Source organism: Camelina sativa, chromosome 17, assembly GCF_000633955.1.
Source record: "Camelina sativa cultivar DH55 chromosome 17, Cs, whole genome shotgun sequence".
Classification (NCBI taxonomy): Eukaryota; Viridiplantae; Streptophyta; class Magnoliopsida; order Brassicales; family Brassicaceae; genus Camelina; species Camelina sativa.
Genome location: NC_025701.1, coordinates 7,058,880 through 7,084,872, shown reverse-complemented (window position 1 = coordinate 7,084,872; position 25,993 = coordinate 7,058,880). Strand labels below are relative to the sequence as shown.

General features: G+C 38.5%; 2 protein-coding genes and 1 pseudogene across 4 annotated transcripts; 2 read left to right on the top strand and 1 right to left on the bottom strand.

The window, feature by feature from the left end:
• On the top strand, positions 2,368–10,849 carry LOC104755843 (protein TSS-like). The gene is made up of 21 exons (XM_010478312.2): positions 2,368–2,508; positions 2,636–2,877; positions 2,994–3,066; positions 3,333–3,590; positions 3,683–3,885; positions 3,980–4,021; positions 4,130–4,651; positions 4,860–5,014; positions 5,262–5,757; positions 5,885–5,947; positions 6,034–6,135; positions 6,296–6,613; positions 6,691–6,783; positions 6,925–7,026; positions 7,115–7,219; positions 7,365–7,498; positions 7,679–7,862; positions 8,399–8,530; positions 8,697–8,809; positions 8,890–8,971; positions 9,284–10,849. The coding sequence occupies exons 2-21, from the start codon at positions 2,644–2,646 to the stop codon at positions 10,616–10,618; spliced, it is 4,746 nt and encodes a 1,581-aa protein (XP_010476614.1). The 5' UTR covers positions 2,368–2,508; positions 2,636–2,643; the 3' UTR covers positions 10,619–10,849.
• Positions 11,178–15,383, bottom strand: LOC104755842. Of its 3 annotated transcripts, none has more exons than XM_010478310.1 (11): positions 15,250–15,383; positions 14,663–15,083; positions 14,311–14,410; positions 13,987–14,198; positions 13,201–13,907; positions 12,955–13,057; positions 12,530–12,637; positions 12,305–12,360; positions 11,927–11,984; positions 11,567–11,711; positions 11,178–11,476 (listed from the first exon to the last, which is right to left on the bottom strand). In XM_010478310.1, the coding sequence occupies exons 2-10, from the start codon at positions 15,064–15,066 to the stop codon at positions 11,684–11,686; spliced, it is 1,776 nt and encodes a 591-aa protein (XP_010476612.1). In that variant the 5' UTR covers positions 15,067–15,083; positions 15,250–15,383; the 3' UTR covers positions 11,178–11,476; positions 11,567–11,683. The 3 variants fall into 3 exon arrangements, with proteins under 3 accessions (XP_010476612.1, XP_010476613.1, XP_019095304.1); XM_010478311.1 differs by having other exon boundaries at positions 12,305–12,357; XM_019239759.1 differs by having other exon boundaries at positions 13,987–14,195.
• LOC109129875 lies at positions 17,367–17,907 on the top strand (annotated as a pseudogene).

The window sequence follows — 25,993 nt, the reverse complement described above, 5'->3', positions numbered from 1 at the left end:
AAGATTTCAAGCATCGCTGTCAGCCAATCACTAGTAAATAAGACCTCCGTTGAGAATCTCAGAGGTTATTTGTCTGCTAGGAATCAGCATGTGTTGAATGGTCAGTTGTTGATGGGAAAATGCTATGCTCGCCTCCTTAGCAGCATGGCGCAAGATGCACTCACAGCTGAGCAGCTCCAAGAACCTGTAAAGAAAGTCCGAGATAGCATAAAGTGTGTTAAAACCAACCAGGTTTGGGGAGACAGATTTGATGACCTGAAGAAACAGTTTCCAACCCCTTCTTCTAACAAAGATCTTCTCATTGACAACCAAACGAGATGGGACACAAGTTACAACATGTTGCTGGCTGCATGTGAACATAGACAAGTGTTTTCTAGTTTGGAAACTTGCTATCCTGAGTACAAAATATCTATATCTCCTGAAGAGTGGAGAAAGATTGAGAGTCTCTGCTCATGCTTGAAGGTTCTTTTCGAAGCGGGTAATGCCTTGACTGGGCCGAACCAGTTGACAGCAAGCGATTTCTACCATGAGATGACAAAGCTTCAGCTAGAGCTGAGACACACTGCCATGTGTGAAGACCCGGATGTCAGAAACCTAGCAAACTCGTTGAGTGAAAAATTTGACCAGTATTGGAGAGGAAACTTCCTGGTTTTGGCAGTTGCAGGGGTCATGGATCCCCGGTTCAGAATGCGCTTCATTGAGTTCACCTTCAATAAGTCTTATGGTGAAGATGCAAAAAAATGGACCAAGACTGTCAATGACGCCTTCCATGATCTGTACCTTAGCTACAGTGAACAGAATCTGTTGGATGCTTATGTGGATCATGGCTTTTCGGAAATAGAAGTGGCTCAGGAATCTCACTTCCATCAAGACGTGGCTGAAGGTGCCAATACAGGGAATGGGCAATCAGGTGATGAATCAAGTACACTACTAGAGCAAACCACTGAGGCACATCAACATGAGAGAGAGAGTAAGCTAGAGAAGCAAAATGTGGTAAGGCTTTGGGAGGGAGTGAGTGAAGAGAGTCAGCTAACAGAAGAGGATCAGCAACATTGTGATGATTCTCAAGTACATGCAATGGCAGAGGAAGACAACATACTATTTCCGGTTGACGTGCTTCTCCAGGAAGGGTCTACCCTCGTCACAATAGGCGAATCATTTTCAGACTTTGATGATATGTACATGCCAGAGATGAAAACGGAGCTTGATCAATACCTGGAAGAAGAACTGACTCCGAGGTCAGAAGACTTTAACGTTCTGAGCTGGTGGAGGCTCAACAGCACAAACTACCCAACCCTCTCAAAGATGGCTTTGGATCTCCTCTCTGTCCCCTTCAGCACCGTCTCTCCTGATTCTGTATTCGAAACAGAGGTGAAGCAGATGGACAGTGACAGGACCTCCCTTTCTCGTGTAACCTTGGAGGCTCTGTTGTGCACTAAGGAGTGGATCAAAAATGAAACTTTATGAAAATTGAAAAGGTTGCAATTCTTTCTTCATTCTTTTGGTTCTAGAGCATAGTGTAATGAGCATTTGATTAGTTTTGAAATTAGTTATAAAAAAAAAACTTTCACATACTAAGAAGGCTTCTTTGTCCCTCCAAATCTCTCATTTTTGTCCTAAACATACTTGGTCTTCTACAAATCGACTCATTGACAGTATTTGACATACATTTTGGTTTATTTCATTTAAAACTATCAAACCACTCAACGGGTGGGAAGGAATAACTGAAAGTGAATTAATAATGTAAATGAAAAAGTTTGGGGATCTAATTGTAGTACCATATTGTTTCTACTCATTCAGATGTGGAGTACATGGATTCTGAATCAATCAATTTATAGGTGGCCAGGTGGGTGAGTATTTGTGATGTTGATATTATCATTTCCATTGAATTTTAAAAATTTGGTGTACTAAGGTTTAAACCTTGTAAGTAATACAAGAAGGAGAAAGAGTGTAACTCGTGCTTATATGTTATACATGTGTAGACATTAAGTAGGTGGTTTATGAAAAAGAGACAATTGACTTTGAGTGGGCAACCACTACAACACTCTGCACTGAGCAGAGGACTCGAACCGTTGATTATTATTAAAAAAATAAAAAAGTGAAAACAAACAAAACGGAGTCGGACAAGAAGGTCAGTGTCCCCACCACTCATAGTTGCCACGTGTGTAAATCTGAACCATCATCTCATCTTGGTCGAATTGCATGGGACTTGGATTTGGGGCCTTATTAAAACTTTAATGTGGACATCAAAATCACATGTAACGTCTCTAATAAGAGATAGAAGTAGAAAGAGATTTGGCGTTAGCGACAAGGAGAGGTCAGGATTGGCCATAAATCTGAAAATCCAAAGTGTAAACCCATCCAAAACCCTTATCCTCCTTTTTTTTTTTTTTTATCTTATATATCTTCTCTTCAACCTCACTCTCTATCTTTCGCCTACTTTTTTTTTCTTTCTTGAGGCTTTTTTTTTCTTGATAGCTCTGGTCTGGTCAGAATCTTCGTTCCAAGGTACCTTACCTACCTACCTACCTCCCACTATCTGATCTAATCATGTGTGGATTCATTCACTTTTTATATTACCTTTACACATGATCTAATTATATATATATTGTGTGTTTTGTTTTTGGGATGAAAGGATCAGCAATGGCACCGAGGTCGAGCAAAGGGAAATCAAACAACCGAGGGAAAGGAGGAGATAAGAAGAAGAAAGAAGAGAAAGTGTTGGCTCCGAGTCTGGTTGAGATCACAGTCACAACTCCGTACGAAACCAAAGTGATACTCAAGGGAGTCTCTACTGACAAAATCATTGATGTACGAAAGCTTTTGGCATCTCACGTTAAGACTTGCCATTTCACCAACTATTCTCTCTCCCATAAGGTAAATATTTTTTTGGATAAGCCAATCCAATAATATCTTATCGCTTTTATCAGCAAAGAAGAAGAAGAAGAAGAAGAAGAAGATGTGACTGAACTGAACTGATGATATTGGTATAGGTGAAAGGGCAAAAATTGAATGACAACATCCAAGTTGCTTCCCTCAAGCCTTGTTTCCTCCGCATGGTTCCAGGTTAGTCCAAAACAATATGTTCCCAACTAGATTTTAGTATATTCTTATTATTGCAAACAGCTTTCGAATTAAAAAAAAAAAAAAAAAACACAACATTCGCATTTGGTCTTCTTTTATGTAAGTGGCACAGAAAGTGTCAGTGACACTGAGATAGTGAGATAAGGCACCACTAATCTTTTTTGTTTAATTGTTAAGAGTGGCTCGTTTTAGTTAACTTTTTTACTTAGTTGCCCTCAGAGTTTGTGTTATTTACCGTTTTGCCACAGAGGAGTACAAAGAGGAAAGCCAAGCTTGGACTCAGGTGCGGAGAGTCGTAGACATCGTAGCGTGCACCACCAGGTTCTCCTCCGCTTCCCCCAAATCCCCCAACGGGAAACCCATCGTCGTCGCCGGCAACAACAACAATGCAAGTCAGGTGGCGGCGTCGCCGGAGGAGCTCGACATGGTCGCTATCCACCCGACCCCTAAGCTTGCTCAATTTTACGAATTTTTCTCCGTTGCTCACCTCTCTCCTCCGATTCTTCGTAAGTTTTTAACACTCTCTCTGTCTTTGATTGACATTTTTTCAGTTTCACAGCTCATTGGCTCTTTCTCGTTTTCATATTTTGATCTGTAGATTTGAAGAAAGTCGATGGCAGTGAAGAAGAAGAAGAAGAAGCTGGAGATGGTTACCATTTTGGACTTAAGGTTAAGATTTGCAATGGGAAGGTTATACATGTGATTGCTTCTGTGAATGGGTTCTTCGCCGTTGGAAAACAGCTCTCACATTGTCATTCCATTGTTGATTTGCTTCAGAACGTCAGCAATGCTTTTGCCAAGGTATCTTTTAAAACTCAATTGCTTTGTTTTTTTTCTTTTCTTTTCTTTTCCCCATAAAGAAACAAGCTTTACATAGTATTGGGGATTGATGCAGGCATATGAATCTCTAATGAAAGCTTTCACTGACCGGAACAAGGTGAAAATAGCTGTTTTTTTACGTTTTAGACTTTTAGTTAATGATTTTGTTTTTGAGGATTTTTTTCAAGATCAAATTTTTTGAAGTTTGGCTTCATTTGCTTTTCAGTTTGGCAACCTCCCGTATGGATTACGGATTAATACATGGCTTGTACCTCCTCCTGTTTCTGAGTCTACTTCAACTTTTTCTCCTTTACCAACAGAGGATGGACAATGGGGAGGGAATGGTGGAGGCCAGGGGATGAATGGTGAATACAATCTTCGACCTTGGGCTGCTGAGTTTTCTGTATTAGCTACGCTTCCTTGCAAGACTGAGGAGGAGAGGGTTGTTCGAGATAAGAAAGCTTTTTTGCTTCATAACCAGTTTGTCGACACCTCTGTGCGGAGAGCTGTTAGAGCCATCTGCGACGTGATGGATACTAATCAACACACTACTGGATTACCTTCAGGCTCGATCCTTCTTGAGGATCATGTTGGAGATTTGTTTATTACTGTAAAACGTGATTTAGCCAGCCTTGACACAAAGCCTGAAGCTACATGTCAAAATGAACCATTTATTTTATCATCCAAGGAACTTGCTGAAAAGAATCTGCTAAAAGGGATAACAGCTGATGAGAGTAAGATTGTTCACGTAAGTGATTTCTCATCCTTTTCTCAGCTATATGTAAAAAATGACTGTTTCTGCACTATAAGGTTTTGCTAACATCCGTATCACATCAAATAGCATTTTTCGTTGATGACTGAATTAGAGTAGAGCTATAATTGTCCGCAACGCATTTACTTTTTCATGCATGTGTAATTTCTTTTAAAGATTATAACCAATGAAGAAATATTTGCAGGATACTCTGGCTTTAGGCACAGTTATTGTAAGGCACTGTGGATATACAGCGGTGGTACATGTCGAGGGTAAAACGCAGAAGGCAATGTCTGATATCCGTGATATTTTGATTGATGACCTGCCGGACGGAGGAGCTAATGCTCTTAACCTTAACAGGTCTGTGCCCCCAAGATTTTTAATACTATACGTATTATGCACATCGTGTTCATATTAAAAAATTCCGTTTTATTGTGGGTCTCTCTACGACTCTGTCTCTACCTTTTGAGTATTAATTGGTAAATGAATGTATCAAAGGTTATTCCTGAGTATATCTATAACATTGCTGTGTGCTCATCCCTTGCGAAAAGACATATGTGAGCATCTAACTTCTTCTTTTCCACCTTGATTGTTACCTTTATTGCAGCTTAAGGGTTCAGCTTCACAGGGCCCATAGTGTTGGAACATCTGGAGAGAACCAGCCCACACAGCTTGATTCGGATGATATTGAGTCTTATAGATGTATTGCACCGGAGTTAGTAAAAGTTAACTTAACAAAATTAGAAGAGAAATGGGTATCTCCTGTAAGACCCATTAGATGGGAGCTCGGTTCTTGCTGGGTTCAGCATCTACAAAAGAAAGAAACAGACGTCTGTGGAAAGCCTGCAACGAATGATGAGACTGAACTTTCAGTTAAAGGCTTGGGGAAACAATTTAAAGTTCTAAAGACCAAAAGTAAGAAATCAGCAAATATAAGCACCGTGAAGGAAAAGGAAACAGATATCAGACTCCACGAGTTAAATGGGGAGGCTGATCTAGGGAAGAAAAGCATCGACGAACATATTGAGACTGAACTGAAGGAACTGCTTTCTGAAGAAGCTTTCTCTCGCCTAAAAGAAACTGGAACCGGTCTCCATTTAAAGGTTCGCTTTTCTTCTATTTTGCACTATTAATCACGAGAAAAAAGGTCCCGCATTTGTTTATGTATGGTTCCTTTTTTATTCTTTGATGGACACCGTGGTGCTTACTTAAATATTATTTGTGATACAGTCAAAAGAAGAGCTTACTAAGATGGTATATGGTTACTATGATGAAATTGCTTTGCCAAGGCTGGTATGTTTTTAGTTAGATAACAGATATAATTTTCTGCACATATCTTTGACCATACTTATCAAGTAATCATTGTAATGGTTTACTAGGTAGCAGATTTCGGGTCACTGGAGCTTTCTCCAGTTGATGGTCGCACAATAACTGACTTCATGCATATAAGAGGTCTCCAAATGCGTTCGCTAGGACATGTGGTGAGTATGCTTTACCTTGTCAGTGACGCCTTTCCCTGTTGCCAAGTTATTTTGATTTTTTGAGAGAGTAAAGCTAATATGTTCATCTAAAGGGATTTTGTTGAGGTCAGAAGTAGTTTACTGTAGAGTTGTTAATGACTCCACTATACCTATGGATCAGGCTAAACTCGCTGAGAAACTTCCTCATATACAGTCCATCTGTATACATGAGATGATTACGAGAGCTTTCAAGCATCTTCTTAGGGCGGTTATTGCATCTGTCAATAATATGGCAAAGCTACCTGTGGCAGTAGCTGCATCATTAAACTTCATGCTTGGCCGCCGTGAATCGGAAGGGTGTGATAGGGTCCCTAGTGAAGAGTATTGTCTCAGATTACAATGGCTACAGAATTTTCTTTCCAGAAAATTTGGTTGGATACAGACAGATGAGTTCAATCATTTGAAAAAAATTTCCATCCTCCGAGGACTCTGCCAAAAGGTTAAGTATCTCTGTGTTAATGTATTGCTGCTTGTATCAGAATTATAGTTCTTTATTGATTTCATGCTTTTAAACAGGTTGGGTTAGAACTAGTTCCAAGAGATTATGACTTCGATTCTCCAAATCCTTTCAAGAGCTCTGACATTTTTGGCTTGGTACCTGTGTGCAAGGTTGGTCACTCCATTCCAATATTAGTTTGACTAACAGCGATTTGGTCACAATTTTTTTTTTTTTTTCTACGACTGCTTGGATTTTGGTCCATAGAAATATGGTTCAAATGCTTGACAATAATCTTATGTTTGTTTGATCAGCATGTGCTGTGTATATCATCTGACGGAAGGACACTCTTGGAGTCATCAAAAATTGCTCTTGACAAAGGAAAACTAGATGATGCTGTGAATTATGGAACAAAGGTGTCATTTCTTTTGATAGCTACGTTATCATCATTCTTTAACCAACTGAACTGTTATCCAAGAGATGTTGACTTCTTACATTTCGTAGGCATTGGTCAAGATGATTGCTGTCTGTGGGCCTTATCATAGAAATACTGCTTGTGCGTACAGCCTTCTCGCAGTTGTACTGTACCACACTGGCGATTTTAACCAGGTATTATCATCTCTCATCTTCTTACTAAATGGCAACTTTGATTATTAGGTCAAGGAACATTAAAGAGAGTTTGTAGAGTTTTATGTTCTGCTTCTGCTTCTAGCTAGGCACCGTTATCTCTAATGTTCTATCCTCTCTTGATCAGGCAACGATATATCAGCAGAAGGCTCTAGATATAAATGAGAGAGAACTTGGTCTCGACCATCCTGACACTATGAAAAGCTATGGGGATCTTTCTGTATTTTATTATCGTCTTCAACACTTTGAATTGGCACTAAAGTAAGTGATGCATAATGATCTCTTATAGTTATATAGTCACTAAAAATAGAACCGTACTACTTTGTCTTTCCACCATCTTTGTCTTGTTGCCTTGGAATGAGTTATGGTCCAACCTCTCCTCTGATTGGCTCCTTCTAAATGTTATCTTTCTAATAATTTATATTTGTTACCTTTTTATAGATATGTGAACCGTGCGTTGTTTCTTCTTCACTTCACTTGTGGGCTATCTCACCCAAATACTGCTGCCACATATATCAATGTGGCTATGATGGAAAAAGAAGTAGGGAATGATAATCTAGCTCTAAGATACTTGCATGAAGCTCTAAAGTGCAATAAAAGATTGCTAGGAGCGGACCATATTCAGGTTCCTCCCTTATCTATCTTGCCTCACTTTGCGCCCATTCTGAAACTAATCATGCTTTTGTGTCNATCGTCTTCAACACTTTGAATTGGCACTAAAGTAAGTGATGCATAATGATCTCTTATAGTTATATAGTCACTAAAAATAGAACCGTACTACTTTGTCTTTCCACCATCTTTGTCTTGTTGCCTTGGAATGAGTTATGGTCCAACCTCTCCTCTGATTGGCTCCTTCTAAATGTTATCTTTCTAATAATTTATATTTGTTACCTTTTTATAGATATGTGAACCGTGCGTTGTTTCTTCTTCACTTCACTTGTGGGCTATCTCACCCAAATACTGCTGCCACATATATCAATGTGGCTATGATGGAAAAAGAAGTAGGGAATGATAATCTAGCTCTAAGATACTTGCATGAAGCTCTAAAGTGCAATAAAAGATTGCTAGGAGCGGACCATATTCAGGTTCCTCCCTTATCTATCTTGCCTCACTTTGCGCCCATTCTGAAACTAATCATGCTTTTGTGTCTTACTTTGCCAGACAGCGGCAAGCTATCATGCAATAGCTGTGGCTCTCTCTTTCATGGAAGCACATTCATTGAGTGTGCAACATGAACAAACTACACTTCAGATACTTACAGCAAAACTTGGACCAGATGACCTTCGTACACAGGTGATTGATTTGCTCCTAGTTCATTATCTTAATTCCTAAGTTTCTGTCATAACGCATGGAGTAGGAATCGTCCGATCTCAGCTGAATAATTTACTCTTACTAGTAAAGTGTATGTTTTGAACTCTTAGACATACATGTTTTGTTTTCTTTCATTTATCTCTCACAGGATGCTGCTGCATGGCTTGAATATTTTGAGTCAAGAGCCATAGAGCAGCAGGAAGCAGCCCGAAATGGAGTCCCAAAGCCTGATGCTTCCATCGCGAGCAAAGGCCACCTTAGGTACTAAAATGGAATCTCCCAGAACACATAAAGGATATGGTAATTATTTCATTGGCACCAAAGTCCGACCTTTGTTGCAGTGTATCAGATCTCCTGGACTATATAAGTTCTGATTCCGATACTAAAGGAAGAGTTGCTCACAGGAAACAGCGGCGCGCCAGGGTAATCACTTAGGTCACTCATTTTGGATTTTGTTCTGTTCATTAGGTCACTCATTTTGGGTTTTGTTGAGTATACAATAACCTTGTTAAATACCTGTCAATTGTGTAGTACCCTGGTTGTAAAGTTTGAACTCAAACTATGCTGCTTGGTTTTCTAGATGTATGTCTAAATGGAATATTGATCTAAAGGCATTCCATGCGGTAGAAGTTAATGGAAAAAAAACATGTGAGATATTGAAACGAAAAGAATGAATGGATATATAGCTCTAGGTTTTCGTGTCAAAGGTTTGTGACATTACTTTTGTTTCAACAGGTGTCACAAGCCAATGATAGTGTTGCATCAGGTGATGATGCCACCCATAGAGTTGCTCCACAGAATGGCATTGCTACATGGAATGATGTCACAGAAGCGAATGTCATTAAGAGTAGGACCGAAGAAAATGTCCCTGATGCAGTTGTTGATGAGATCAAAACAGGTGATATCGTAGTTCACAGACTAAATGTAGACAGCCGAATTGTGGAAGAGTCAACTTTAGATGAGGGCTGGCAAGAGGCATACTCAAAGGGGAGATCTGGAAATGGTGCGAGAAGGAAAAGGCAGCCTGATCTTACGAAAAAGAGAATGTCGTTTAATAGAAATCTCACTAGGATACAGGATGTTCAGCAACAGAACTTATCTTCTCGGTTGCAGAAAACAACTGTGAGACCCTCCCTCTCTAAGTCATCATCCCATAGGGCTCTGAAGAACACAGAGATAGATCTCAGTAAAAATACAACTAAGCCACAGTCAAAGGCTTCTGGTTCTGCTGCTGCGACCAGTATTACTTTGGCTTCAAAGTCTCTCTCATACAAAGATGTTGCTGTGGCACCACCAGGTACAGTTCTGAAGCCAATGTTAGAAAAAGTAGAATTGCCTTTGGAGAGCACTGAAACTCAGATGTACAGGACTTCAAGTTCGTCAGCTGAAGCAGAAAGCAAATCTGACACTGTAATGTTGGATTTGCCAATCGAAGGAGCAGAGCTTCCCTGTGAAAAGCAGGAATCACAAGAAAGTGGTGAGTCAGTGGAAAATTTAACGTCAGAGTCTGAAGGGGATCTGGGGTCCTGTGAGGGGCAAAAGGCTTCTGATATGAGCAGGAAAAAGCTATCAGCCTCCGCAGAGCCTTACAGTCCTGGAGGTTTCTTGGTTATTGATCTGCAAAGCTTAGCAGCAACAACAGGCAACTACCCGATTATGGTTGCAGACCCTATTTCCTGGGCTGGAGTTTCATGTGGGATTCACTCACCACCATATTACAGTGTTAATCACTTAAATGGAGTTGGGATGCCAAGAAGCATGAATCCAGATGCACCAGAGTTTGTTCCGAGGAGATCCGTGCAGAATAGCTCTCAACATGCAGGTGGAGATGCAAGTGTATCTGTTGACCCCAGCAGTGGCCTAAAAGCCGAGTCAGGAGATCCCTCAAGGGATAGTGCTGTAACTGAGATAGTTTATAGTAGAGAAGAGGAGAGTGGAGCAAACGCAAATGAGACAAATGGAGATGAAGGGTTTGTGATTGTGGCAAAGAAGAGGAGGAGGAAGAACAAGTTTCGACTTACAAACGATGCGGCTGGGTTGTACCATCAACTGCCGTCAGTTTGTGCATGATCTGATAAGTGGGTTTGATCAGGTTAACAAAATAAAGCTTCTTGTGAAGCAGAGTATCTTCTTAACTCATTTGGTTTATTGGCTAGTTGGCTGTTTTTATTCTTATTGTGCACTCTCGATGTAGCTTGCCCGTTGTGTTGTAAATTTTTGTAGCTATGTATTTTGTTTCTGAGCTCGTGGCCTGTTCGTTGGATCACATTTGAGTATTTACATAGCAAAAAGTTCCTAAAATGTGGAGTCTGTATCCGGTAGGGACGCACTAAAGCTGTCCAAACTGTGCTCGGTTCGAAATCAAATCCTTTTAGTGACTCAGCTGTTTAGAACCCTCAACCTCTAAGGACCATTCAGAGGTTTTGTTTTGATTTGGCTAGATATCGTACTATGAGTAGTTCACATGTTCAGCATTCAAATTGATTCAGCATTCAGAGGTTTTGATTCAGCATCTAAGCAAACAGCATTCAAATGGTCCAGATTTATGAGTTTAAAAAATTCTGAAGCAAAACTACTATTGTAATTGTAGCAAGATTTATGCAAACTCCGATTTACGTGATGCCATAAGAAGATGAAAAAACGTCAAATACCATCGCAAAACGTATATTTACATGTTCAAATAGAGTAGTATTTTAGATTTAGATTCTTGGAAAGAAAAAAAGACACACCAAACAGGCTGGCCAAGGCTTAGGACAACTACTTTCCTGAAAACAGCGTAAAACCAAACAAGCATAGACCGAAAATACAAAAAAACACAAATACATAGATGCCCATAGCTTTTATATGAACCACCACGTTCCTTCTCCATTCTATTTGCTAGTAGTAGACTCGTAGTATTGTTTTTAATTCTTTCCCTCCCTCATAAAACTGCAACAACAAGAAGCACAATCCAACATTCACTTCCTATTACTCTGTTACTATCCACCGTAATTAAAAATACAGTTTTGAATCACTTACCAAAGATTTTTAGGAACAGTTGCTGCCTGAAAGTGTCCTGTAACGAACCTTGGAAAAGCAACATAGCCCTGCGCCAAGGAGTCCCCAAACCCTCTTCTTATATTCTCACAGATGTTATCACTTCCTAAAGCTCATCTCCGAGTACCTGCATATACACCAAGCAGATATTCTTTCTCATGATAGGGTCATATTCCACAAAACTTGCTCTTTGAGATATTCACGACCTTAGGTCAATGAATGCAGTTACTGAAAGTCAAATCCGTACACATAATGTGTCATGGTTCCTAGTCTTAAACGATTCTTAATCAACCAATGATCAATTTACAAGAGTAGAATTTGAGGTCAACTTCAAGAACTCACCTACGAGGCTGCTTGCTTGGGTTGTTGCTTTGCTGTCGTGACCCACTCTCTGTGACCTCTACATAGAAGAAGGAAAGTAGCTTAAAGCTAAAAGAATTTTGTGATTTTAATAGAACAGACAATTTTCATAAGTCGTGCATGGTAAAACAACATTCATCATATATATTTTATCTGTACTAGTTATCCATCACACCCAACCACAAGATCTTCCATTATGATTTTTTTCTTCTAAGACAAAAGAAAAGGTCCACTCTCTTTGCCATTTTCCTTACAAAATCCAATAAATGTAAATATATCCCCTAACAAGCGTAACACAAACACCTCATGCATAACCATTAGAATTATAACATATCGAGCCAGTATTGCAATATGACTAACCAGGCCTCTCCATGGGATTCTCCAGGTCAATAAGGTTATTTGTACTATTCTCTCTGCTGCAAAATGAAAGTGGATTAAGCAAGCAAAAATACATGCTTTGCAAATATAAATAGATAATGTGCCAAGCATTTGAAGGAGGATTTGCGTTATTTGAAGCTCTACATAGTATTCACATTGTTTTGCATTTTTAGAATCAAAGAGAACAAAGAAAATTAATCTCCAAACCTGGAGGATCCTAACGAGGAAGATAACGCTAGCTTGTGTGCTTGATTAGCCACATATGGTGGAGTGAATGAAGCCCCTAAAGCTCCTGGACCGTTCAAAATGGGCATCCTGCCAATCATATAAACAAATCTCAGCAGAGCAAAATCAGGAACTATAAAGATGGAAGAGCCTAGAGCATACAAACAGCACGCTATCCCAAATAAAAGTAACCATCCTAATGATAGTACGCTTTCACAGGTTTTTTTTTCTCCAGAATGTAGACCCACACTATGTTTAATTAAGTGGGACAGCATATGAAATCACGAAAAACAAGAAAACCCAGCTAACAATAGTCACGATATCTAATTCTTTGAAATGCTTACAACCAAGAACTTCTGAAACTAACATCCAAAAAGTTCATCGAGAAGGGGGAGGAGTAAGCATACCATGTCATCTCCGGATTTCTAACACCATCTTCAGACTGGACGTATCCTGGATAAGCCATTCCAAAAGCCGGAACCCCACCATGCTGACCACCAAACTGCATAACTGCATTTGCATTTGAATTTGATCATCAAATATAATGTAATAATAGATTATTCCCAAGTTGGGAGGGCAAGACTCTGAAAAAAGTATTCATGGAAAACCAGGGCAAGTGACTCAGGAGAAAAAGTGTCATTCAAAAAACTTACAAGGCAGAAAAGTAGGGAAGGTAGAATTGTCAGCAGATGGCAGGCTTTCTGCTCGCCCCATCATTTGAGATCCATTATACATAAAAGAGCCACTTCCACCACTAGGCCGGAGAGTCCCTTTTCCCTTGCCACCCGATGCACCTGTTTCCGACGCAGATTCTATTTCACCATGAGGAAATTGATTTCTTAGTGAGCTAGTTCTCTGTGGAGAGGAAGACAAGGATCTGATAACAGCAGAATCCTGATCAAAACCCTGACCAGAAGGTTTAATACAGCTTTGTCCAGTGCCTTTTGAATCTCCATTCAGTTGCATTGGTGATGAAAATCTGTCACCTTGACTATGAGCTTTCGGGTAATACACATTTCCAGTAACAGGTGCACCTCTACCTTGACCCGTGGACTGAGAAGCCTTGGCAGTCCAAACTGGTGAAACAACAGCTTTTGTATTCCTATACTTCTTCCCAGAAGGTGCGGCACTTTGATTCATGTGAAGTCCTTCCATACCAACTTGTATACCATGTACCAAGTTACTGGAGGGCACTGAAGGATAAAATGGAGGAGAAGCGGAACTTAAACTTGAAGCAGCTACATTCTTTCTGGCATTGGGACCTTCATTCCCGGTTTTAGCAGGGGCAGTTGGTGAACGTCTTGAATCAAGGTTGGACATTTTCTCATGCGAGTTTTGTGACCCATTAGAATTTCGTAACCTTAAAAACAAAACACAAGTACATTATATTAGAGATAAAACCTTCACTCAACTACAGAAAACAAAATTTAAGAACTCACTGTTTGCTTTGCTCGGAATGTGCTTGATTTCCCTTTGTCAGTGGAGTCTCAAATTTTCTGGGACCTCTCCCTTGTGTGACAGCTTTAGGAAGATAAATTTTCTGTCCATTACTGGTTGATGCGTTAGAACTGCTCCCTCTAGCGTTTCCACGCTCTTGTCCCCTACCCCGACCCCGACCCCGACCTCTGAATCGGCCTCTATAAGTCCTCTGCTGAAAATACATAAATACAACAAAAGAAATATATGTGACATATACAAGCTATATACATTAAGAGATAGAGGGATCTAAAAAATTGTTCAAAGACCATAGACAGAAACTCTACATCATAATTTTTATCCCGAGTGTTCATCTCTTCAAATTTGTCATGTCCCCATTTTCCTTCCTCTCCAGATCCCCACGGTCTCCTTCCACCGCGAGTTCGCCTAAGAAAGCAAAATAAGGATTATATCAATGAATTGACAGACAACATATTGACAAGAAGAGCTAGTTAGTATTCAGAATTTTCTCCAGGTCCCAATAGCATGAACAACCACACAATGCAGCTAAATTAACCCCTTCATACTATATGGATTACATGATAATAAGTTGCCAGTAAAATCCACCTTTCAGCCTATAATCTCTCTATAACAGTAATTTCATAGGAAAAGATGGTACCAACTTTACACAAAGCCTACCTCACAGAGTAAGGCGCTGATCTGTCATCATGCATATAAAAAGCTCCACCAGTGGGCACAGCAGCCTGTTGCTTCTCCTTTTCATCCACATCCCCATCCAAATCAACACCAGCCTCCTTCACAACACTACTCCTCTTGTCATCATCAACCGCAACACCTTCCCCATCCTCCTCCTCCTCCTCTTCATCTAAACTATCCTCCCCATCTTCTTCATTATCATACTTCACAGCACCAATCTGTTCATCAGAGATGTCGGAATCAATCTCATCCCTCTGATTATTAACAACATCTCTATCATCATCACTATCGTCATCACTGGCTTCTCTCCTCCTCCTCGCCAATGAACGGTTCAACTCCTCTGGATCACTCTCATACTCCGGTTCTCCTCCTTCAGATGTCGCCATAAATTATCTCTAGAAATCTGGAAAAAAAAAAAAAGAGGAAAGCGAAACTCGTAAATCCAAAACCTAGATAAAGAAAATTTTCAATAGAATAATCGAAAGAGAAGGAGTCGCTCAAGCGTCTCAAACGAATCGCCGGCGGAAAAAGAAAAAACCTAAAGAAGAGAAAGGGGTCTCTTCGCTTACCTAAACCCTATCTGAGCTCAAGAGGCGTTCGTTCTTCAGCGATTTTGGGGGTTTCCAGTGAATCGAATGGAGCAGGCCCCTTTTTTTTTTTTATAACTGTTAAATAGAGAGATAGAGGTCAATATAGGATAAAATCTATTTTGTTATTTCGTTCGCGCATTAAAAAAAATAATAATATTAACGACGGTGACCTAAGGTTGACCAGAAAGGTAGTCAAAGACGCAAGTTCAACTTAGACTTTTATACGAATAAATTCCTTTAAATACCACTTAAAAAAAAATATATACAACATTTTAGTTTTTTTCTAAAAGTACCACGAATTTTTTTTTTTCAAAACTACCACAAACACAAAATGATTGAATTTTAAGTATGTATAATTTTTATGTTTTGGGTTAACAAATTTAGTTTTAGAGTATAGCTTTTAAGGGTAGGGTCTAGTATTTATAATTTAGGAATTAGTTTTTAGTATTAGAATTTTAATTTAATTATGTGGTATTTTTGAAAAAAAATACATTTAAGTGGTACTTTTAAAAAAAAAAATCTAAATTGTAATATTTTTGGAATAAAAACATGTTTTAGTGGTATTTTTAACAATTGCCCTTTTTATATTTATATTTTATTTTTAGCGATTAAACAAAATAATTTGATATATTGCAAAACTTGATGAATATTACATATCGTAATTAGGAAAAATGCCAAAAAAATACCGAACTTTCAAAAATGGGATAAATAAATCCCGAACTTTCAAAATGTCATTTTAATCACCAAGTTTAAGCTGACTTTTACATAAAATAGCAAACTTTGTTTGACCATGTCGATTTAGGCANCTCCTCCTCCTCGCCAATGAACGGTTCAACTCCTCTGGATCACTCTCATACTCCGGTTCTCCTCCTTCAGATGTCGCCATAAATTATCTCTAGAAATCTGGAAAAAAAAAAAAAGAGGAAAGCGAAACTCGTAAATCCAAAACCTAGATAAAGAAAATTTTCAATAGAATAATCGAAAGAGAAGGAGTCGCTCAAGCGTCTCAAACGAATCGCCGGCGGAAAAAGAAAAAACCTAAAGAAGAGAAAGGGGTCTCTTCGCTTACCTAAACCCTATCTGAGCTCAAGAGGCGTTCGTTCTTCAGCGATTTTGGGGGTTTCCAGTGAATCGAATGGAGCAGGCCCCTTTTTTTTTTTTATAACTGTTAAATAGAGAGATAGAGGTCAATATAGGATAAAATCTATTTTGTTATTTCGTTCGCGCATTAAAAAAAATAATAATATTAACGACGGTGACCTAAGGTTGACCAGAAAGGTAGTCAAAGACGCAAGTTCAACTTAGACTTTTATACGAATAAATTCCTTTAAATACCACTTAAAAAAAAATATATACAACATTTTAGTTTTTTTCTAAAAGTACCACGAATTTTTTTTTTTCAAAACTACCACAAACACAAAATGATTGAATTTTAAGTATGTATAATTTTTATGTTTTGGGTTAACAAATTTAGTTTTAGAGTATAGCTTTTAAGGGTAGGGTCTAGTATTTATAATTTAGGAATTAGTTTTTAGTATTAGAATTTTAATTTAATTATGTGGTATTTTTGAAAAAAAATACATTTAAGTGGTACTTTTAAAAAAAAAAATCTAAATTGTAATATTTTTGGAATAAAAACATGTTTTAGTGGTATTTTTAACAATTGCCCTTTTTATATTTATATTTTATTTTTAGCGATTAAACAAAATAATTTGATATATTGCAAAACTTGATGAATATTACATATCGTAATTAGGAAAAATGCCAAAAAAATACCGAACTTTCAAAAATGGGATAAATAAATCCCGAACTTTCAAAATGTCATTTTAATCACCAAGTTTAAGCTGACTTTTACATAAAATAGCAAACTTTGTTTGACCATGTCGATTTAGGCATCACATTAACTCTCTGTTAATGCTCGACGACGGGGTTAATTGTCCGTTATTTGCTACCGTTTACTCAAAACGACATCGATTGATTAATTGTAAAACGACGTCGTTTTACAAACTGAAGAAACAAAAACCCCCCAAATCGATTTCTAGGTCAACAATTCCCAAATTGATTTCAGTTTTAGCTTGTGAAATCTCTCTGTTCCGATGAGCTCGAGCTCTATCACATCAGGCGGCGTTGGTGAGCGTGGTGTACCTTCGAAGTGCATTTGTGGCTTAGGGGTCTCGACATTTACATCTAAAACGCAAGAAAACCCGGGACGACCTTTCTTTCGTTGTGCAAGCAAGCGGGATGTCAACTCATGGACAAGCAAAAAAGACGTAAGTGTTTTGAATCCTCTTGCATATGTAATGAAATCAGTCTAAGCTAACTATGTGTTGTTTTTTTGGATATTAGAGTCATTTGTTTAAGTAGGTTGAAGATGCCGTGTTTGAAGAAGTAGAAGATGCTTTACCAAGACTAGCCATTATTGCAGAGGAGATAAGCAAAACCAAAGCAGAGGTCAATGAGTTAAACGCTCTGATGAAAGAATTGAAGGAAGAAGCAAATTTCAGCAAAAAGGAACTCCAAAAGTGTAAATTGTGCTTGAAAGTCTGTTTTATGTGGTTTTGTGTTATCACCATTGTGTTGGATTATGTATTGTTTAGGGAAGGTGATAAGAAGAAACTGATGTTAGGAGCTTTCTAATGTAAAACCTTATGTTTTGTGTTGTAAACCTTTGTCTGAATGCCAAACATGTCTTATGATATAAATCGAGCAACACAAATACGAAGACAAAAACAAACAACACACATGTTTTGGACAAATAAACCGAGCAACATTCCAAATCCGATCATCATTCCAAATACGAGCAACATTCAAACTGGTTCTAAAAAGCAAACACGTGAACAATCCAAAAAGTGAACAATCCAAAAAGCAAACAGNTGAGTTATAATGCTTTGTGGCTGAGTTATCACAAGGAATAATCTGAAAGCGGAAAACGAAAGGTCTCGTCGAATAATATGACGGCTGAGTTATAATGCTTAACGCCTGAGTTATTGCANGTGAACAGTGAAACCATGGTTCCCAGCCTCCTCTCTGTGAACTTCCTCCCTGTGATCCTCCTATATGAGAACTTCCTCTTTGTGGTCCTCCTAGGGATCTTCCTCTTTGTGCTCCTAGATGTGATCGTCCTCTTTGTGCTCGTCCTCTTTGTGATCGTCCTCTTTGGGAAGCTCCCTGAGATGCTTGAGAAGCTTCCTGAGATGGTTGCGAAGCTCCCTGAGGTGGTTGAGAAGCTTCCTGAGATGGTTGCGAAGCTCCCTGAGGTGGTTGAGAAGCTCCTTGAGATGTTTCTCCTTGCAATGGTTGTCCTTGTCCAAACAATATAACCCTCGGCTCCTAATTTCAATCAAAATATCAGGTTTCACTCAATCAAAATAATTTGAAAGACTCAATGGATAATCTTACCTGAACTTTTCTTGGTCGACCCCTTCTTCTTCTTGGTGGAGTTGCAACTCTCTGATTCGTACATGCTTGTTTGTTGTGTCCTTCTTGCTTGCAATTAGAACATGTCATGACTCGATTCACGCGTGATAACTTGGTAGCAGACTCAAACTGTGATTTCCTCCTAGCATGATTACTTGGCCTCCCAGGATTCCCCCTTCGCCATGGAGGTGGCAACACTCCTAGTCTATTCACTCTTGGCCACAACAGCTTGCCTTGAACAGGCGCAATAACATCAGCATAAGTTAACTGCCACATTCTAGTTGTGTACCACTCAACAACATAGTCTTCCACCTTCTCTTTCTTTCCTATGATGACAGATGCTGCATGAACACATGGTATACCAGTCATCGACATGGTCAAACAAAGTTTGCTATTTTATGTAAAAGTCAGCTTAAACTTGGTGATTAAAATGACATTTTGAAAGTTCGGGATTTATTTGTCCCATTTTTGAAAGTTCAGTATTTTTTTGGCATTTTTCCCTATCGTAATTATGTTAGTTTATTCCTTGAGTGTTGACATGGATTTTGTCTGTTTAAGTTGTTAGTTAATAGTTGTTACGTTATTTCACATGTTTATTTTAGTATATACCCCAAAAAACATATAGTATTTGCAGTATTTTTGTTGCTAATCTTTGACTTCTTACTAATTTACCAATAGCTCTCTCTCTAACCCCAAACAATGGTTAAAAAACGAAGAAAATTATGAATGTGTAAAACACAAAATAATAGGTGAAAAGTTTGCAACTAATACAGTATACTAACAAACACATTGGAGACTATTACACATCATAGTATCATACACATATATCTGAGTGCATGAGAGCAAAAATTATATACTCAACAAGAATTCTATAGACTATAATTTTTGCTTTCATGCACTCAGATCTGTTCAGCATACAAAAGAATTAGAGTAAGCTTAAGATATCAAATAAATACTAACCAAACTGCTCCACTTTTGTATGCTCAACAAGGATAAAACTTCTTGGTACAAAACAGTATATTAAGAAAACACTTTATTTTTGAGCCAAAAAGTTTGACAGTAAAAACTTAAATATTAATAAAAAGAATTACTCAAATGTTATCTAAAAGTTGGTTTATTCCTCATATCTAACAATCTTCTAAAAATTGTTCAAATGTTTAGTGCTCTGTGTGTAATTACAATTTACCATTTGGGTTTAGTTTTTCGATTTTGATTAAAAAAATACACATCAACAAATTAAAATACACATCATTTTCGATTTTCCACGTCACAACCTGAAAAAAAAAAAAACTTAACGGCTGAGTTATAGTATTTACAGGAAGACGAAAGGTCTCGTCGATTCATATAACGGTTGAGTTATAATGTTTTGTGGCTGAGTTATTACAAGAAATAATCTGAAAGTAAACAGTTGATTTATATTACTTGATTGCTGAGTTATAATATTTACGGGAAAACGAAAGGTCTCGTCGGTTCATATGATGGTTGAGTTATAATGCTTTGTGGCTGAGTTATCACAAGGAATAATCTGAAAGCGGAAAACGAAAGGTCTCGTCGAATAATATGACGGCTGAGTTATAATGCTTAACGCCTGAGTTATTGCAAAAAAATAAAACAAATGTATTACAATAATACTGCATCAGACAAGTTTTCGCATTGTGTCCAACTTGTTTACATCGAGAGCATGCGTTTAGCTCATGGCTAAACGCGTCCAATCCATAGTCTTCAAGAACAAGCTCCACAAGCTTCTCGTGTGTTGTGCCTCCATCTATCTGCACAACTATACACCCTCTATCATCGGTGTTAAATACATATCTCTGTTTCTTTACCCAATTACCGGAAACAACTAGTACCGGAACTGGATCCATGAAAGAAAATGAAGAACAAGGTGAAGAAGAAGTAGAAGAAGAAGGTGAATAAGAAGGTGAAGAAGAAAGTGAAGAAGAAGTAGAAGAAGAACAAGGTGAAGAAAAAGGTAAAAACCATGTAAGAACAAGCGTCGAAGGAACGACGTTTCGTATCTCCAAAGAAAAAATATGATGGCATAGAATGCTGACATGGATGATGCGTCTGACGTGACAAGTCAGCCATCAAACAAATTATAACTCAGCCTAAATAAAACTCAGCCATCAAACAAATTATAACTCAGTCACAACATGAATAACATTACAATAATTAAAAAGCAAAAATATGGCAGCCAAATTCAGCCGCTTCATCAACTGAAAATATGTAACTCAGCCATATCTTTTAATAATTCAGCCATAACTGAATAATATTATGNAGAAGCTTCCTGAGATGGTTGCGAAGCTCCCTGAGGTGGTTGAGAAGCTCCTTGAGATGTTTCTCCTTGCAATGGTTGTCCTTGTCCAAACAATATAACCCTCGGCTCCTAATTTCAATCAAAATATCAGGTTTCACTCAATCAAAATAATTTGAAAGACTCAATGGATAATCTTACCTGAACTTTTCTTGGTCGACCCCTTCTTCTTCTTGGTGGAGTTGGAACTCTCTGATTCGTACATGCTTGTTTGTTGTGTCCTTCTTGCTTGCAATTAGAACATGTCATGACTCGATTCACGCGTGATAACTTGGTAGCAGACTCAAACTGTGATTTCCTCCTAGCATGATTACTTGGCCTCCCAGGATTCCCCCTTCGCCATGGAGGTGGCAACACTCCTAGTCTATTCACTCTTGGCCACAACAGCTTGCCTTGAACAGGCGCAATAACATCAGCATAAGTTAACTGCCACATTCTAGTTGTGTACCACTCAACAACATAGTCTTCCACCTTCTCTTTCTTTCCTATGATGACAGATGCTGCATGAACACATGGTATACCAGTCATCGACATGGTCAAACAAAGTTTGCTATTTTATGTAAAAGTCAGCTTAAACTTGGTGATTAAAATGACATTTTGAAAGTTCGGGATTTATTTGTCCCATTTTTGAAAGTTCAGTATTTTTTTGGCATTTTTCCCTATCGTAATTATGTTAGTTTATTCCTTGAGTGTTGACATGGATTTTGTCTGTTTAAGTTGTTAGTTAATAGTTGTTACGTTATTTCACATGTTTATTTTAGTATATACCCCAAAAAACATATAGTATTTGCAGTATTTTTGTTGCTAATCTTTGACTTCTTACTAATTTACCAATAGCTCTCTCTCTAACCCCAAACAATGGTTAAAAAACGAAGAAAATTATGAATGTGTAAAACACAAAATAATAGGTGAAAAGTTTGCAACTAATACAGTATACTAACAAACACATTGGAGACTATTACACATCATAGTATCATACACATATATCTGAGTGCATGAGAGCAAAAATTATATACTCAACAAGAATTCTATAGACTATAATTTTTGCTTTCATGCACTCAGATCTGTTCAGCATACAAAAGAATTAGAGTAAGCTTAAGATATCAAATAAATACTAACCAAACTGCTCCACTTTTGTATGCTCAACAAGGATAAAACTTCTTGGTACAAAACAGTATATTAAGAAAACACTTTATTTTTGAGCCAAAAAGTTTGACAGTAAAAACTTAAATATTAATAAAAAGAATTACTCAAATGTTATCTAAAAGTTGGTTTATTCCTCATATCTAACAATCTTCTAAAAATTGTTCAAATGTTTAGTGCTCTGTGTGTAATTACAATTTACCATTTGGGTTTAGTTTTTCGATTTTGATTAAAAAAATACACATCAACAAATTAAAATACACATCATTTTCGATTTTCCACGTCACAACCTGAAAAAAAAAAAAACTTAACGGCTGAGTTATAGTATTTACAGGAAGACGAAAGGTCTCGTCGATTCATATAACGGTTGAGTTATAATGTTTTGTGGCTGAGTTATTACAAGAAATAATCTGAAAGTAAACAGTTGATTTATATTACTTGATTGCTGAGTTATAATATTTACGGGAAAACGAAAGGTCTCGTCGGTTCATATGATGGTTGAGTTATAATGCTTTGTGGCTGAGTTATCACAAGGAATAATCTGAAAGCGGAAAACGAAAGGTCTCGTCGAATAATATGACGGCTGAGTTATAATGCTTAACGCCTGAGTTATTGCAAAAAAATAAAACAAATGTATTACAATAATACTGCATCAGACAAGTTTTCGCATTGTGTCCAACTTGTTTACATCGAGAGCATGCGTTTAGCTCATGGCTAAACGCGTCCAATCCATAGTCTTCAAGAACAAGCTCCACAAGCTTCTCGTGTGTTGTGCCTCCATCTATCTGCACAACTATACACCCTCTATCATCGGTGTTAAATACATATCTCTGTTTCTTTACCCAATTACCGGAAACAACTAGTACCGGAACTGGATCCATGAAAGAAAATGAAGAACAAGGTGAAGAAGAAGTAGAAGAAGAAGGTGAATAAGAAGGTGAAGAAGAAAGTGAAGAAGAAGTAGAAGAAGAACAAGGTGAAGAAAAAGGTAAAAACCATGTAAGAACAAGCGTCGAAGGAACGACGTTTCGTATCTCCAAAGAAAAAATATGATGGCATAGAATGCTGACATGGATGATGCGTCTGACGTGACAAGTCAGCCATCAAACAAATTATAACTCAGCCTAAATAAAACTCAGCCATCAAACAAATTATAACTCAGTCACAACATGAATAACATTACAATAATTAAAAAGCAAAAATATGGCAGCCAAATTCAGCCGCTTCATCAACTGAAAATATGTAACTCAGCCATATCTTTTAATAATTCAGCCATAACTGAATAATATTATGGTAATTAATCTTTTGCTACTAAGTCAGCCGTGAAATGGCCGAGTTGTACAATAAGTCAGCCTATCACGGCTGAGTTATAGTTTTTAGGGACCAGCCGGTGATATCGAGGTCGGCGTGGTGAGGTCGACACTGTGAGAGAGAGAGGTCGGCAAGTTGAGGTCGGCACTGTGAGCGAGAGGAGGTCGGCACTGTGAGCGAGAGGAGGTCGGCGAGTTGAGGTCGACACTGTGAGCGAGAGAGGAGGTCGACGAGTTGAGGTCGGCACTGTGAGCGAGAGAGGAGGTCGGCGTGTTAAGGTCGAGAGGTGAGAGTTTGGTGCGAGCAAAAATCCTCATTCCGGGTCGGCGCTTGTCCTAACGTGGTGGTAAGCTCCAAGGTCAGCTCCTATCATGGCGAGATGGTTGTTCAGCGTCGTTGATTGGGGTCGAGAGATGAAGAGAGAGAGTTCGGCGAGAGTGAGCTCGAGAGATGAGGAGAGGTCGGCGAGATTGAGGTCCACAATGTTGACGCTTCTCTTGCGAGATGGCGTAGATTTGAACTTTAGGCTTCGTGGGCAGCTCGCCTTGAGGAGGTCATCGAGGGAGAAGCGATGACAATAGTTGACACTCTCGGTGCTGGTTCTCATTCTCTCGACAGTGACGACGATGAGATTGGTAGGTTCGACAACTCTCGCAAGGTCGGCATGACGAGAAAGATCCATTGCGTTGACTCCTCTTTTCCTTGCAAAGTGGCTGGTCGGCGTGCATCTGAACTTTCGACGTCGAGGGCGGTTCATCTTGCTTTTGGTGTTAGTTCTTGTTTTCGCGAAAGCACTAACGACGAGATTGGTATGTTTGATAGCTCTTGCAAAGTTTGCATGCCTAGAAACGTCGAATGTTGGGGTGTTTGCCCCTTGCGAGAGGGATGGTCAACAAGTAAGGTCGGCTGGATACTTTGCAAAACAGTTGGGCAAGGCAAGGTCGTCCTTGGCGAGGGTGGCATGTGTACACTTCTCGAGGTCGGCACTTGTGATACTGCGGGAGAAGGTTGTGAGGTTTACACCGGTAATGAGAGAATTAGAGCAAAGGTAGGCGCCAAGCTAGAGGTTGGCACCGGGTAGAAGAGTGGAGGTAGGCGCCAAGCTTGAGAGCAGAGGCAGGCGCTAAGCTGGAGGTAGGCGCTAAGCTGGAGGTAAGAACCAAGCTTGAGGTAGGCACAAGGCTTGAGGTAGGCACCAAAATGGAGGTAGGCACCAAGCTGGAGGTAGGCACCAAAGATGGAGGTAGGCACTTTAGGTAGGCACTTGAGGTAGGCACTTGAGATAGACACTTGAGGTAGGCACTTAAGATAGGCACTTGAGGTAGGCACTTGAGGTAGGCACCAAGCTTGAGTTAGGCGCCAAGCTTGAGGTAGGCGCCAAGTTTGAGGTAGGCGAGCGCAAAAACATCTAGTGTGAGGGCGGAGACCACGAGATTGGCCAGTGAGAGAGAGACAAGCGTGAGAGCATCGACTGTGAGAGCGACATTTGCGAGGGAGTCGAGCGTGAGGGCGACAAGTGANGCTTAAACTTGGTGATTAAAATGACATTTTGAAAGTTCGGGATTTATTTGTCCCATTTTTGAAAGTTCAGTATTTTTTTGGCATTTTTCCCTATCGTAATTATGTTAGTTTATTCCTTGAGTGTTGACATGGATTTTGTCTGTTTAAGTTGTTAGTTAATAGTTGTTACGTTATTTCACATGTTTATTTTAGTATATACCCCAAAAAACATATAGTATTTGCAGTATTTTTGTTGCTAATCTTTGACTTCTTACTAATTTACCAATAGCTCTCTCTCTAACCCCAAACAATGGTTAAAAAACGAAGAAAATTATGAATGTGTAAAACACAAAATAATAGGTGAAAAGTTTGCAACTAATACAGTATACTAACAAACACATTGGAGACTATTACACATCATAGTATCATACACATATATCTGAGTGCATGAGAGCAAAAATTATATACTCAACAAGAATTCTATAGACTATAATTTTTGCTTTCATGCACTCAGATCTGTTCAGCATACAAAAGAATTAGAGTAAGCTTAAGATATCAAATAAATACTAACCAAACTGCTCCACTTTTGTATGCTCAACAAGGATAAAACTTCTTGGTACAAAACAGTATATTAAGAAAACACTTTATTTTTGAGCCAAAAAGTTTGACAGTAAAAACTTAAATATTAATAAAAAGAATTACTCAAATGTTATCTAAAAGTTGGTTTATTCCTCATATCTAACAATCTTCTAAAAATTGTTCAAATGTTTAGTGCTCTGTGTGTAATTACAATTTACCATTTGGGTTTAGTTTTTCGATTTTGATTAAAAAAATACACATCAACAAATTAAAATACACATCATTTTCGATTTTCCACGTCACAACCTGAAAAAAAAAAAAACTTAACGGCTGAGTTATAGTATTTACAGGAAGACGAAAGGTCTCGTCGATTCATATAACGGTTGAGTTATAATGTTTTGTGGCTGAGTTATTACAAGAAATAATCTGAAAGTAAACAGTTGATTTATATTACTTGAT